We start from the raw sequence: 13,718 nt of genomic DNA on the forward strand, positions 1-13,718 counted from the left end.
ACCCAGCAAACTTATCAGCCACTTTGTAACAAAGCTGCTCCACCAGGCGAGAACTGGTCCACCTGAGCACACACCTCAGATGCCCTGGATATAGCTCACAGGCACCACCACTATTGTCCCTCATAAATGGTCCCCCATATCAATTAAGCCTTAGCAGGGTCAAAAACCAGTCTGGGTAAGGCTCTCACAGCCCTTTCATCAACAGATTTCTCAAGGTTATGAGCCCACAAGAAGTCCTTCCATTTACCTGACCTCACACTTGGTAAATGAACACTGTTGATACCAGGAGCTCCCATCACCCCACTGGCCTCACAGCACCTGAAAGTTCATCCCTCCCAGGCTGAGCTCTCCCTGCTCAAATCAGTCTCTTCTCTCAAGGCTACAAACAAAACAGTCTGAATTTCAAACCCCTCTTACTTGGCACGAGTAAATTTGTTCTCACAGCAAATGGAAACACAGAAAACGTATCTATTGTTTCAGGACATGAATGTGGCCACCCCTGCCTGCCTGCTTAGGTCTCCGAGCCCCTTGTACCAAGGCTGAGGAACGAGCAAGGCTCTTACACATTTCCACCCCTGAGCTGCCTGTGCACCCTGCAGACACCCAGGACAGCAGCCCACGCTCCCGACGGGGCTCCGGGCTATCCCTGGGCCCTCCTGCAGACAGACAGAGCCCTTTGAACCCAACCTCACAGCCTTAAGCTGAGAAAGGGAAGGTTCAGATTAGATATTGAGGAAAAAGTCACTGTTAGGGCGGTCAGGCATTGCAATAGGTGGCCCAGGGAGGTGGTGGACTCCCAATCCCTGGAAGTGCAACAAGAGGTGTCCGGGTCTGGTGCTGGGTGATGCGGTTTCGTGGTTTAGGGGCTACAGTGGCAAGTGGCGTGCGGACGGTCGGACTGGACGAGTTTAAAAGATCTCTTCCAACCTGATGATTCCATGACTGTATGCGTGCAGCACTTAGAGCAAAGTAGCGACTAAGACACACGGCAGCACCTTGCACATGAGGGTCTCCCACTCCCCGTGCCACCAAATCCACACTCTCGGGAACGAGAGCTCCGCAAGGCACCTCCTAACCCCGCACCCCTCCCGGCCCACGGCTGCCCTCACAGCGGGCACGGCGTCCCGAAGCGAGGCTTCCCACCAGCCCGGGATCGAGCCCGCAGTTTGGCTCTATCGCGGTTAAACAGAGCCCGGGCCAGGGGCACCGAGGTGCGGGGCTCCCGCACACCCTCCTGGCACTGCCCCGACGGAGCGGCCCCGACCCGCCGCCACCGCCCGCACACGGGCGCGGCAGGGCACGCAGGGAGATGGTTTAGATACTTTTACAGCAAGAAGCAAAACCAAAAGGATTGAAAGTGCTTGATACCTCCTAGCGCACCTTTTACCTTTCCTCAAACCCCTTCCTACCCTCCCGCCGTCCCTCAGGCAAGAGTCCGCTCGGACCGAGCGTTGCCCTATCAGACTTCCGGCCCCAGGAGGGAAGGACAGGAAGCAAGAGGTGAGGACAGCTCTTCATCACCCCGGTTTCCCCTTCCTGCCCCCCGACGGCAGCGCTCTGCCACGGGACGGGGCCGTGGAACTCCTAGCTCCGGTCCCTTCAGCCCTGGGAGCAGCGCCGCTCTCCCGTCAGCAGCGAGGGGCGGGCGGGGCGGGCGGGGGCGCGTGACGTCACGCGGCGTGGGGCGGTTGCCGCGGTGACGCGAGCCCGCCCCGCTTTAAGCGCCGCCTCGGCGGGGCGGCCGCGCTGCCGCTGACGGAAGTGAAGATGGCGGCGGCGGCGTCTGACCTGCTGACGGGATGGTGCCTCTTCGGCCTGGCGCTGCTGGTGAGAGGCGGCTCTCCCGCCCTGCTGCGGCCCCCTCACACATCCCCTCCCCTTCCCTGGGCCGGCTGCTGCTCCCTCTTCGGCCGCTCGCTGTTCTAGTGCTTGGTCTCCTCGCCCGTGCCCCTGGGGCTGCCCCGGCCGCGAGTGCTCCCCCGCGGGTGGCTCGGCGGTGGTGCCGCGGGGCAGAGCCCGGGACTGGAGCGGGGGCTGCCTTGCCCCTCCGCCCGGCGAGCCGCGCTGTTTGTGTTGTCGCGGGTCCCGTGGGTGAGCGCTGGTGGCAGTGCTCAAGCTGCTCTTAAGGAACAGTGACTTTTGTGTGGTCAGTATAACCCGGGTGCTGAGTGTTCAGGTAAAAGTGTTCTGATGCTATGCCAGGCGTCCGTACAGGGTCTAACATCAGTACCTACTTGCGGACGTTGTTATTATACAACTCATAAGTGTTTCTCCCGTGTGTTTCAGGCGATTTTAATTTTCTGCTGGGTTTATGTGCGCAAGTATCAGAGTCGGCGGGAAAGCGAAGTGGTTTCTACCATAACAGCAATTTTTGCCTTGGCCGTTGCTCTTATCACATCTGCACTCCTGCCAGTGGACATATTTTTGGTCTCATATATGAAAAACCAAAATGGTACATTTAAGGTATGGACTTTAAAAAATGTTAATTGCCTCTTCAAAACAAGCACTTGTGTTGCAAAAGGATGCTCCTGGGTTGTGAAAGTGTTTGGAACCAGTGCTAATACCTGTTTTAGTGACTTGACTTTTCTCAAAGCTGGGTACTAGTACTGTGATTAAACACTCATATCTGGTATTTGAACTGGATTTCGATTTAGACTTCTGTGCTTTCTCAGATATTCTGCTCATTTCCAAGTGCTTGTTCCTTTTGTTGTGCATTAGAGTGAATGTACTGTCCGGAAGATATAAACAAATTGCTTAAGGGTTGCTTTTTAGTGCCTCATGATGGGGCATTGTAGAATAAAACTTGTTGCACTTTTGGTCAAAAATAGACTGTATAGCCCCTTTGTAACTTAGGATTGTTTTAATTGTCTTTTTAGTCAGCAAAAAAATTTAGTGCTGGAACATTTAAAGATTTATAAAGATTTACTGTGGTAATCTACCTGCAATGTAAGGCTTGAATTAAGCATTTTGAAAGCTGCAGGAACCCTTGGCAGAGGGGAATGCTGTAGTATCTCTTTTTGGCTGATAAAGCCTTAACTAACTCCTGCATTTATAAACTGTAGGGGGTTGCTGTGCAAAATGAGTTCCTAATGAGATGAGTACTTGCTGTCATCTGCTCTAAGTATTTCTGTAACAGATCTTCCCAATGCTTCAAGTATTGCTTGAATTTTCAAGCAGAGTTCTTGAAGCTACTGACCCAGTGTCTTTGTGAGCACATTGTGAGTAACAAGAGGTCGAACTGGAGCATGTAGCTAACTTCAATAATAACTTACTTGGGTTTGGAGCTTAACTGGGTCTCTTGTAAAAGTTATGATCCTGAAACAAGTGATAGAGTGGGAGAAAGGTAAATGCCTGCTCACCAGATTGGACTGCTTTCCAGCCTTACTTCCAAAGGAACATATAGGGCTTGCCCGATCTGTGTAATGCTTCAAAACTAGCTTGCAGCTCATACAGTGATTTTGGTATGGTGCAAGTTATGAGAAGCCTTTAGAATTGAGCTGTGATGTGTTTTTTGTCAGCTTTATTGCTCATGGTGAATACAGAATAAATTAAGTTGTTACTCAATGATATTCAGGAAAGCTTGTGTTTTCAGGCCTTGCTTGTTTGGAATTAAAGACATTCTAGATGATGGAAGAGATGTCTCACATGTCAGGGTTGTAGCAATTCAATGAAAACAGTAGTCTTAAATACATTGAGCTTGACTATCTAGAGAAATAACCATGGTGCAACTAGGTCCAGCTGAAAAATACACATCTAATGGGGACTAAGCAGATTTCTGTGCTGCAAAGGACACATTTTATTAATGTGTACTTTGCTTGATTAGAAACAAACCTGTGAGAACAGGTCATCAAAGGTGATCATGCAGTCACTACAAATTTTTACTTAAGGAAATACAGTTACTTAAGGAAAGCTACTTATAATACTATTTTTTTTGGGCTAGAATTCCTTGTTAATGGACACATGTTGTGATATGGTGAGGTGGATAGGTGCTATTTAAAAATTCTACTGAGAGCAAGCATTCATGCTTGTGGTGAACACTTTTTTTGTAAAGTACTTTTTTGCCTGTGCTTTTGAGGCTTCTTTGTTCTGCTTAGTTCCTAATGTTGGTAGGTACTTCTTATGGCTTGTTAAAATACAATTGCTCCATACTGCCTTAAAGAAGCATTCTTCTGTGTCTTTTAAGTCTCAGCTGAATTGAGTTTCTAGCTTTGCAGAAATAACATGAGATCTACTGATGTTACTGCATTTCATCCAAACACAGGTGTTGAAATTATGGTATAGAAATATTGTGGCCTTCTAAGTGGAGTGAATCTGAAATCAGTCAGAACCTACAAACCCATAGGTAAACACAGCTTTATTGATTTGTTCAAGGGGTAATGATGTAGGAGGCTGACAACATCTTAAAATGAGGCACATGGTGTCCTGCACAGGACTGGGAGTGGTGATTCTGATGGATCCTGATGGTCCCTTCCAATTCAGTATTTCTATGATTCTGTGGTCTTCATGAATAGTTAAAGCTTTTAAATGGCCCTCAGTAACATGTGCTTCTTTCCTGCCATTGCTTTGCAAGTGGGATAGACTGAATTGTGTTTGGAATATTTCCTGAAGATTACTGGCCTTTCTGGACCATTCTTTCAAATCCAACACTTCCAAGACCCTATAAATGATGCTGGGGTCTGAAGGGCTATGGCTCTGGCAAGAAACCTTCATTGCTTTGGATGGGCAGAGTGAGTTAAGTCTTTAATCTGCTCAGTGACTTTTTGAGGGAGATCCAGGTAGCAGATGTGGATAATATTCTCTGTAGATAAATTAGTAGTTCATCAAAAAACTCCAACAGGATGATTTCAGAGCTGATGCCAAAAGAGTAGTGGCAGTTATCCAGATTCTAAGTAAAAAATTCTTCTGTGTGTATGCTTTTCCTCTATGTCCCAGCTGTAATTCCTGGTATCAGTGGTGAGAGTCATGAGAAACAAGGGTGCTCAACTTGAAAGAGGTACTATATGTGAACTTCCAGTTCACTTTTGATGTATCTGACCCTACTGTCAACTTGTGGATATAGCTGAAGGTTTACAAGATGAATAAGCTTGTAAACCTAGGGAGAATCACATTCCACTAACAGCAGAGGTTAAATTGAAGGCTTTGAAGGTTCAAAGTTCTCACTGGGAATTGTGTGTGTGTCCTGTGACAAGGGAAGGTGGTATGTCCTGGCCACAAAGATTGGCTGAACTGTAATACCCAAGCAGAGTATCTTTTTCTGAAATTTATGAATATTATGCTGCTTTCTGGAGGAATTCTCTTTAAAGTGTTGTATAGCCCTTTTCCATCATGTGTTCTGAAGTGCCTTCCTTGGTGTGCCTTGGTCAGCCTTTGTTAACTTGAGGTTTTGTTCATTTCAACAGGACTGTTAAGATAATGTTTGTACATCTTCCAATTACTACAAATAATGGTTTGTGGTGAAATTGGCCTGTAGTATTTAGCACATAATGGTGCTAAATACTCACCACGTTTTGACACTTAACAAATATTATTTTAAAGTTTTTATACTGTGTGAATTGAGTTGAATTGAGCAGGTTTGGTACTGGCAAGTTTTGCACAGTAGTTACACAGTAGATACACAGTAGAATTCACTGTAACACCTTTCTGGAGGGTAGGATTACTTTGATTCCTAGTACTGTTAAGTAGGAAAGGAGGATTTTGGTTTAATACTGATGAAAAGTTGAGTATTACCTTGCAAGTGAAGTCCTGATAATGCTCAGCAGCAGCATTTCAGCTCAAAGGTTTTGACTGTGAGCACTGTCAGTGCTTTGGATTGTTTCAAAGGATTTCAAATGCATCCAGTTTCATCTGATCTGTTTGATCTGAAAACTTGTTGGGCTTACAACAAGCACACAGGAACAGAAAAGCTTGCTATAGCTTAAAAACATAATATTTTTGCTGGAACCCAAGTTCTCTGGGTCTGACCTACAAGTCTCATAAATATTTAAAGCATAGCTGATGCTGTCTTGCAGCCGGAAGACTGCTTGAAACAAGGATGCTTCCTTTTCTGTCTCTTTTCCCACTGTTCTTGCAGAAGGCAGAGAAGGTAATGAAACCTTTCATTTCCTTTTTGAAATGTATGAATTCCTGCTAGTGCATGAAGTTAAAAGCCAGTGGCTTCTGTAAGTCTGATTAAGACTGAATGTGTCACAAGCCCTGGGTGTCTGTGTGAGCTGTTAAAAGCCAGTGGTCCTCTTAATGATTAAAGAGTAGCATCTGCTTGATGGGAGGTACTTTGTGTAGACCATTTAAGGTTTTTTGCATCTTAGTAGGGTGAGAGGGGAACAACTCATTATGTAGATACTCAGAATACAAAACCACGAGAAATGTCCAGGGTTTTTATTTTTAGAAAGATGCTAACTGAGAAGTTATTATTGACTGAGACCATGCCTCCTTCCCGAGTAACAATTACTACTTATGAAGCAATAATACTTGGCCAGAATTTTGTTGCTAGGCAGATGAGGCTGAGATGTGCATGTTTCTGGATGCTGCTTTCCATCTGGCAGTCAAAATCCTGGCACTGTCCCATTTTCGAGGTAACAGGCTGGAAAATCTGGGATCTGGGTATGAAATCATATCTAACCATGCTGTGACTCAGTCTCCAGTCTTTCATACTGCATCTTCCTTTTGTTGCCTAAGCTTTGGGAGAGGCTAATCAGAAGAATGAGTGCTTCATCTGCATTTGATGAAACATCACAAATACTGAGACCTGTGATGTTGCATAACTTTAAGCTCTGTTGAGGGACATTTGCAGAGATTGGGAGCTAGCTTCCCTGCGTACTTATGAAAGTCTTACAGGGTGCAGGAGTGACAGTAAAAATGTCAAAATTAATGGGGACAAAAGAATGAAATTCATGGCTGTTCCTCACCAAAAACGGTGGAAAGTCAGATTAACTTGCAATGGTTTTATCTGTGGAAGTTATCTGTAGAGTTCAAATAGTACTGTTCTGTTAAAATATGTTAACATGAGTCACTACCTGAACAGAGTTGCTGGGAGAAAGACTCTGCTCAATGATTAACACAGGAGCAAGTGTTCTTTGTAACTAATTTTCCATTAATATAATTATAAAATTAATCTTCTAAGGGAGCTTTGCTTTGGCTTTAGCATTTAGGTAAACTTAGTGTCTTAAGCTGCTTTTTTTATATCTTTACTTACATAGCAACATGTTATGAGCATATGTACTTTTTACACTAGTTTTTAACATGACCTACATTACAAAATACTTAAGCATAATAGTTTAATATGGGTCATTATGCTCATTGCACATATCATTGCAGTTTGTAGTTTCCCTTGTCTCTCAGTACAATGCATTGGTATGAGTGTTTTAAAGGTGATACGTGTTTGCTGGACTGCATGGAACAAAGTGAGGTACAGCACAACAGTGTGGATTGCCTGAGTTCTGCAGGTCCTTAGAGAATTTGTGGTCCCATTTTGACCACCTTAAACTGTTTGTTGAAGGCAGTATGGATTTTCAGCTGCCTTATCTATTGTGCTTCTAAGCCATTCACTGTATATACTGTAAGCTTGGGTTGTAATGAATGGAAAAGAAAAAGACTAGATCTAGGAGGCTGCTCAGATGAGTTCTCAGCTGAGTCCTGGATATGCTAGTTGAGTTAATTGCTATACCTAGCAGCTTAGTGTGTCACCAGAGATGTTAAGGCTGTTGGAGCTCTGATACTCATTAGGTAGCAGTGCTTCCTTTTGACAAGACAGTGCTGTCAGTAGCCTTTGAAACAGCTCAGGTGGACTGGTTACTGCCTTTGAGCTGCTGATGGTGTGTGCATATGGATAATCTGCCTGTTAGAATTAAGCATTTTGCTTTGTGGTTTGTTTAAATTTGGGCTTTGGCAGCTGACTGAAAGCTAACATAATAATTATGATATACCATTAAATTGGCTTGCATTACGTATTCTTCTTGTGCAGAGTAATGCAAAGTTTGTATTCTGAGGCACAGGTAAGTAATGGTGAAATGCACACATTTGCAATTTGGGTTTGTTTGGTGTAATATAGCAGCTCACTATTTTACTATGGTGTAGGGTATGTTTCCTAGTATACTACTCTGATCTTGTGTGTGACTTAATTTGGAAAACAAAATGAAAAGCAATTGCAATGTTTAAAGTTCTTCATCTGTATTGTGTTAAAAATGCTTCTCTGTAGCTGAAGGAGAAGCAGTTCTTGGGCAGCTAAGCCATTTTGTATTTCCTTTACTAGCTACCTCTTCTGTACAATGGCTGTGTCTCTTAACCTCTCTTAAGCTTTGGGTCTCACTGTTGCTTTTCTTGCTTGTTCTTGGCTTTTGTGGTTTTAAATGTCTCCATTGCTCATAGGAGAGACCTTTTTTCTAATAGCTGCTTGGAATCAAGTAATGCAAACAGTCCAGTTCAGTCTTGATTTTCCCTTAGCCTTGATTAAAATAAGCATTTTCTTAATATATAACATGAGGCAATTTAAATGTTCTGTATCTGTTCTTAATGTATTCAAATTCTTTTGTGGTATATTTTAATACAAATGCATAGAAATTTCGTTTTTGAAATGCTGTTGGGTGTGAGCCTGGCAGTCTTCAAAGCCTGAGCTTATTGTGTACCTGACAGATACTTCAGGTGTTGCTTCTGCCCCTTCTGCTGTAATATTTTTCATCCCTTTTTTTTGCTGCTTAGATGTCAAAATGAATATGTATTTTTCTGCTCAAATTCCAGCTGGATGATAATCTAATACAGTTCATACAGTGAATTTTAAAAGCTTAATGTAAACTGATCTACTGGAAGTCTTAGTATAGTAAGAAAAAGGAAGCTGGTGCTGATTTTCTGAGAGATTTGAAAAAGTGTTCATGGTATGTCATCAAGCCCATATTCCAGATGATTTTATGCAGTTCTGAGGGAACTGAAAAACCAAATGCCAAAGTGTCTTTATGTCTTAGGGGAGCAATGTTTAAGTAGTGTGCTCATTTGCATTTTGATGTCTCCCTGTTAATGTCTTTACAACTGAAAGGGATTGACCTTACTGGTTTGAAGAAAGCCCTTTTTCACTTCTGTATGCAGGCTTTGGCAGTACTGGATTTTTTTTGTCACCAATTCAGTTATGTTGGTGTGTTCTCTAGCTTTTAAAGAATTGTGCTTGTGGATAACTACTTTCTTGCTCTTGACCACATGTAGATTGGATCCCACAAAACTAAAACAATTCTGAAATATGTTTAACCTGTATGGGCAGCATTGGACCATTTTTTTCAACCCCTGAGTTTCTGTCAATGGTTGTCTTAAAATATTTAGCTTCCTTAAACCAATAGTTTCTCTCTTGGAGAAGAGGGAGTGGGCACAAGAACTTGATTTCATCCGTCTGGCTGACTGCAGTTTGCAACATAGTTAAGAGTTGTATTTTCACTTCCTTTGTTTCTATTCTCCTCACCATTCCCTGGGACTGAGTACTGCAGTTACTTTTGCTCTTGTTGAAATAAGGGATATAAGTGCTCTTGGAATTTGACTTGTGAAATTAGATATTGCTAAGTTGAATATTTATGTAATTCAAGTCTTTGTGAAACAAAATAGTGAAGTCTTGTACTTCTGAAAAAGGAGATGATAGCTTAAACTGATGTAATAACTAACAAAAGTAAAAGTTAATGAATTATATATAACTGAGCATAATAAAAACTTCTTTTGTATTCTTATGTCTAAGTATTGTTGCATCTGTGTATGCAAATTTTAAACAAAGCTGTTCTATCATGGAGATATTGTGTACATTGTGTACTTTGTCCAACTGTGTGGCCCATTTTTGTGGCCTTGTTTTAACAAGAAATCTATTAAAACAAGGCCACAAAAATGGTCAGAGTTGTGGAACACCTCTCCTGTGAAAACAGTCCGAAAGAGTTGGGGTTGTTCAGTGTGGAGAGGAGAAGGTTCTGTGGGGCTGTTGTTGCAGCCTTTCAATATAGAGAGAGCTTGTAAGAAAGATGTAGAAACAGTTTTGACCAGGGCCTGTGGACACAGAAGAAAACATAACAGCTTTAAACTGAGGGTGTGGATTCAGCTATAAAGAAGAAATGTATGGTGAGGTTGATGGTTCTCTGGAACAGCGTTCCCAGAGGAGTTGGGGATGCCCATCACCAGAAGCATTCCAAGGTCAGGTTGAATGGGGCTTTGAGCAACCTGGTGTTCCTCTCATGGCAGGATGGATGGACTAGATGATGTTTGATGGTCCCTTTCAACCCAGATCATTCTATGATTATCTTCCCAGACTCTTATAAAGATACTGTGGAAATTAGCAGAACATCTGTGGGAGCTGCCAAAACTGCTTAATGATCCTTTGAGTCTATAATCCTCCTTTTGTGAAACTGTCCTATGCATATTCCTGTTTGCCCTGGTTTTCACTGATGCTAGCACTCTAGCATGGAATTCTTTATTTTTGTTTAGTGGTTGATTCTCATGTAGTCTTCTTTTATTACATTTGCTAATAAATGCTTCTATCCTTTATTGCTAGGTCTGGGCTGATGCTAATGTTTCAAGGCAAATTGAAGACACTGTACTTTATGGATATTACAGTAAGTATTTTAGCTTTTTTTTTCAAGTAATAGGACCTTCAAGTGAAGTATTGAAGTTTTTAGAGGTCGTGTAGGGTTATCCCTTTTTGGTTAAACATGAGTCTTATACTCAGTGCTCTTCAGAGAATATCTTTTATCTTCAAAAGCCCCCTAAAACTGCAAATATACTGAAGCCAGTTCATGAAAAGGCTAATGGTTGCTATTGTGTCATCTGTGGTTCACATGTTTCCTGTGTGTGTATTTAGTGGTCCTTTAAGGGGAGCATGTGGTTTTGCTGTAGCTTTTATGGCATTTAACATGCAACAGCGTGAAACTCATCTACCATTTATAAAGTTCATGCAACCATGAGTGCAACACTTTTAAGTGTTCAGATTCAGCAACTACTGTGTTCCAAGTAGCAGTTACTGTGGAGGAACATAAAGGAGTTAATTCGAAAGTGCTAATCCTAAATAGAACTGATATTTTAAAAAGTGACTGAAATAAAATAACTGTTCACCAAAGCTCTGCCTAGTCTTATATCAGTTTTTTAGCTGTCCTTATGAAACTTATGAGAAGTTTTACTACTACTGGATAAATGTAGTGGGTGTAGAAATGTGCTCAGCACAGTTTGAGTAAAATGCTTGTTTCAGTTAATGGTGCAAGCTCTGAGGTGGTTGCCTGCTTTTGGTCACATTTCCAAAGATGTGAAGTTTTTTCTTTTAGATTATTGTGTTCTTTTGAAAATATTTTTTAGTTCAGGAGATGATTTAAAATAGTGGACTTAGTTCATTAAATTAGATTAATTATTGCCTACCAGTGATAGTAACAAACTTGAATTGACTTCACTCAGCATAAAAATGAATAAAGTCAAAAGGAGTAAGAAGACTTCTGTTTTCACAAAACAACTTTTAACACAGAGATTCTTCACTTTATAATAGTGGAATTGATATGTATTTGATTTCTTTTCTTTGTAGTTTACCAGAGTCTTGTTTAATAGATGAAATATTCCACCATTTCAAATGGTGGAATAATCTTCAAGCTCTGCTGTGGTCTGTTTGCTGTAGATTTGTGAGACCGATTGATTGATGAACTTCTGTAAGGTGTTTTGGGCTAGCTGAATGTTTTGGTAAATCTTGAACTAATTTTTAGAAAAGATAAAAACTTAAATTGGGAAAACTGCTTTTGTTTTTGGCCTTTCTGGACAGATCTACTTGAAATACTATAGGAAAATGTCTTATTTCATAGCATATCCTCCAGATGGTGGTAGAGATTTAAACATGGCTTTAAATTTTTTTTCTGTTGCTATCTTAATTTGAGTAGATACTTTTTCAAAATTGGTTTTATAACTAGAGCTGTGTTGAAGTGAACAATAATAGTAACTTGTTTTTCAGAGGTCTCCAAAAATCATATATAAAAACACAATGCCTCTCCTACATCTGGTGCCCTGCTGCTGTTGCCCGGCATAGTGCCATAACAGCTGAGAAGGAGAAAGTTAAGCAACTCTTCCATTGGAATACTATTCCACTTTTTTTTTGCTATCTTCCTAGGAAAGTATTTGGTAGTGTTTTTGTTTTTGATTTTTTTAACAGACAGGATGAGCAGAAGTGAAGTACTCTTTTGTACTTAGAACATGAATACCAGTATTTTCTTGTGTCTCCTGAAAATGGAGAATAACTATATATATCCTACTTGACTTGTGTAGTTGTATTGGCAATTTATGGTATTAATAATTAGTGGGCTTAGGTCATTGTCCTTCAATCCAAGTCACTTGTAATCGTAGCAAGAATGTGGAGACTGGGATTTAACTGATGTTTTAGAATATTAGTCATTATTTTGCTACTTGCATTGCTTTTTACTGATAAAGCTGTAACTAAACATAGAGAAGCTTTTTTGGTTTTTTGAGTAGGTGTTAGCCCCCATGAAAAGTGCTCTGTTTCTCATTCCCACCTGGTTCCTTGACTAGACTGATACAAAAGTAGAATGAGTTTGTATTTGTAGAATGATAAGTGAGGCACCTCTCAGAGTGAAGCTTGAAATAGCTGTGTCTTGAAGTGGGATTTCAGCAGCCTAAAAGCTTTTCTTAGGAAATCAGTCTAATAATTGCTTTGAAGCCATAGTGGCTTAGTGTGTTACTATTTCTAACCCCAAATGTAATAGAACATGCCTCACAGTACTTTAGTGATTGAACAATGATCAATGGTTGGCAAATGCTCTAAAAAAGCATGTCAGTTTGTGTGGAAGGAAAACTCTCTTGCAGAAAGTGTTATAATTGAAAACTGTCCAACACAGTTTGCTTTGTATCACAAAGAATGAGGTTGAAACAACTAACAGTAACCTGGAGATGTGTTGTGTAGTGAGTAAAGACTACCTGTTGGAGTCACCTCAATGTCCAGTGTCCTTTGATGAAATTTTGTGTATGGATATTATTGGTGGATTCTCATCTGCCTGTGAGATAGACCAAAATCTTGACCTATATGTTTTGATGAATCCCAGCTCCAGCGTGACAAGGACTGTCCGCTAAATTTTATGGGATGTCTTCCTGTGTGCTTTGAGGTGTATGCTAAATTTGAGATTTTCCATTTTCTTTTTGAGTCAGCTAAAGTCTGATGATTCCTAGGTTAAAATTTGAGTAAGAATTTATCCAAAAGGGCAAGTGGTATTACTTGGATGATTTTTACATGGAGTTTTTTCTGCTTACTGCAAGTGTTTGGTAAGTCATTGACACAAGAATTTGGGCTTCTGGGAACTAAGTGCAAATCAAATATGACTTCATATTTTTGTGGTCTGGTTCTAGGAGAAGCCATTCTCAATACTCTGAGAGATCTGTAGCTGTGGTTGACAAATACTGTGGAGTTGATCTACAGAAACACTTTACTAAAATAGGGTAATGTTTCTGAGAGCAATGTGCTAGAACATAAATGGAAAGTCACACTTATTCACAATATTGAAGTAGTATGACTACTGCTGTAGAATGCCTAGGAAGGCTTCTTTTTCAGGTTGGAGTTTTCAAGGTGTTACATAGCACTGAATTTGCTCTTGGCAAATGTAGGAGTTCATGAACTAACTGAGAACTTGTTTCTGTTCTTGCATTGCCATACTAAATACACCAAGCAGTAGATACCTTTAACACTTTGAAATACTTTTCCAAAGAATGAGTTCTATTTAGATATA

General features: G+C 41.3%; 1 protein-coding gene across 2 annotated transcripts in view; it reads left to right on the forward strand.

The window, feature by feature from the left end:
• The first annotated feature begins 1,721 nt into the window (after positions 1-1,721).
• LMBRD1 (LMBR1 domain containing 1) overlaps positions 1,722-13,718 on the forward strand; it is a 63,884-nt gene continuing 51,887 nt past the window's right edge. For both annotated transcript variants that reach the window (XM_058020689.1, XM_058020690.1), the window contains exons 1-3: positions 1,722-1,827; positions 2,287-2,463; positions 10,508-10,568. In XM_058020689.1, coding sequence (XP_057876672.1) covers positions 1,768-1,827; positions 2,287-2,463; positions 10,508-10,568 — 298 coding nt within the window. In that variant the 5' untranslated portion in view covers positions 1,722-1,767. The remainder of the gene's footprint in view (positions 1,828-2,286; positions 2,464-10,507; positions 10,569-13,718) is intronic.

Source organism: Melospiza georgiana, chromosome 3 (genome assembly GCF_028018845.1).
Source record: "Melospiza georgiana isolate bMelGeo1 chromosome 3, bMelGeo1.pri, whole genome shotgun sequence".
Classification (NCBI taxonomy): domain Eukaryota; kingdom Metazoa; phylum Chordata; class Aves; order Passeriformes; family Passerellidae; genus Melospiza; species Melospiza georgiana.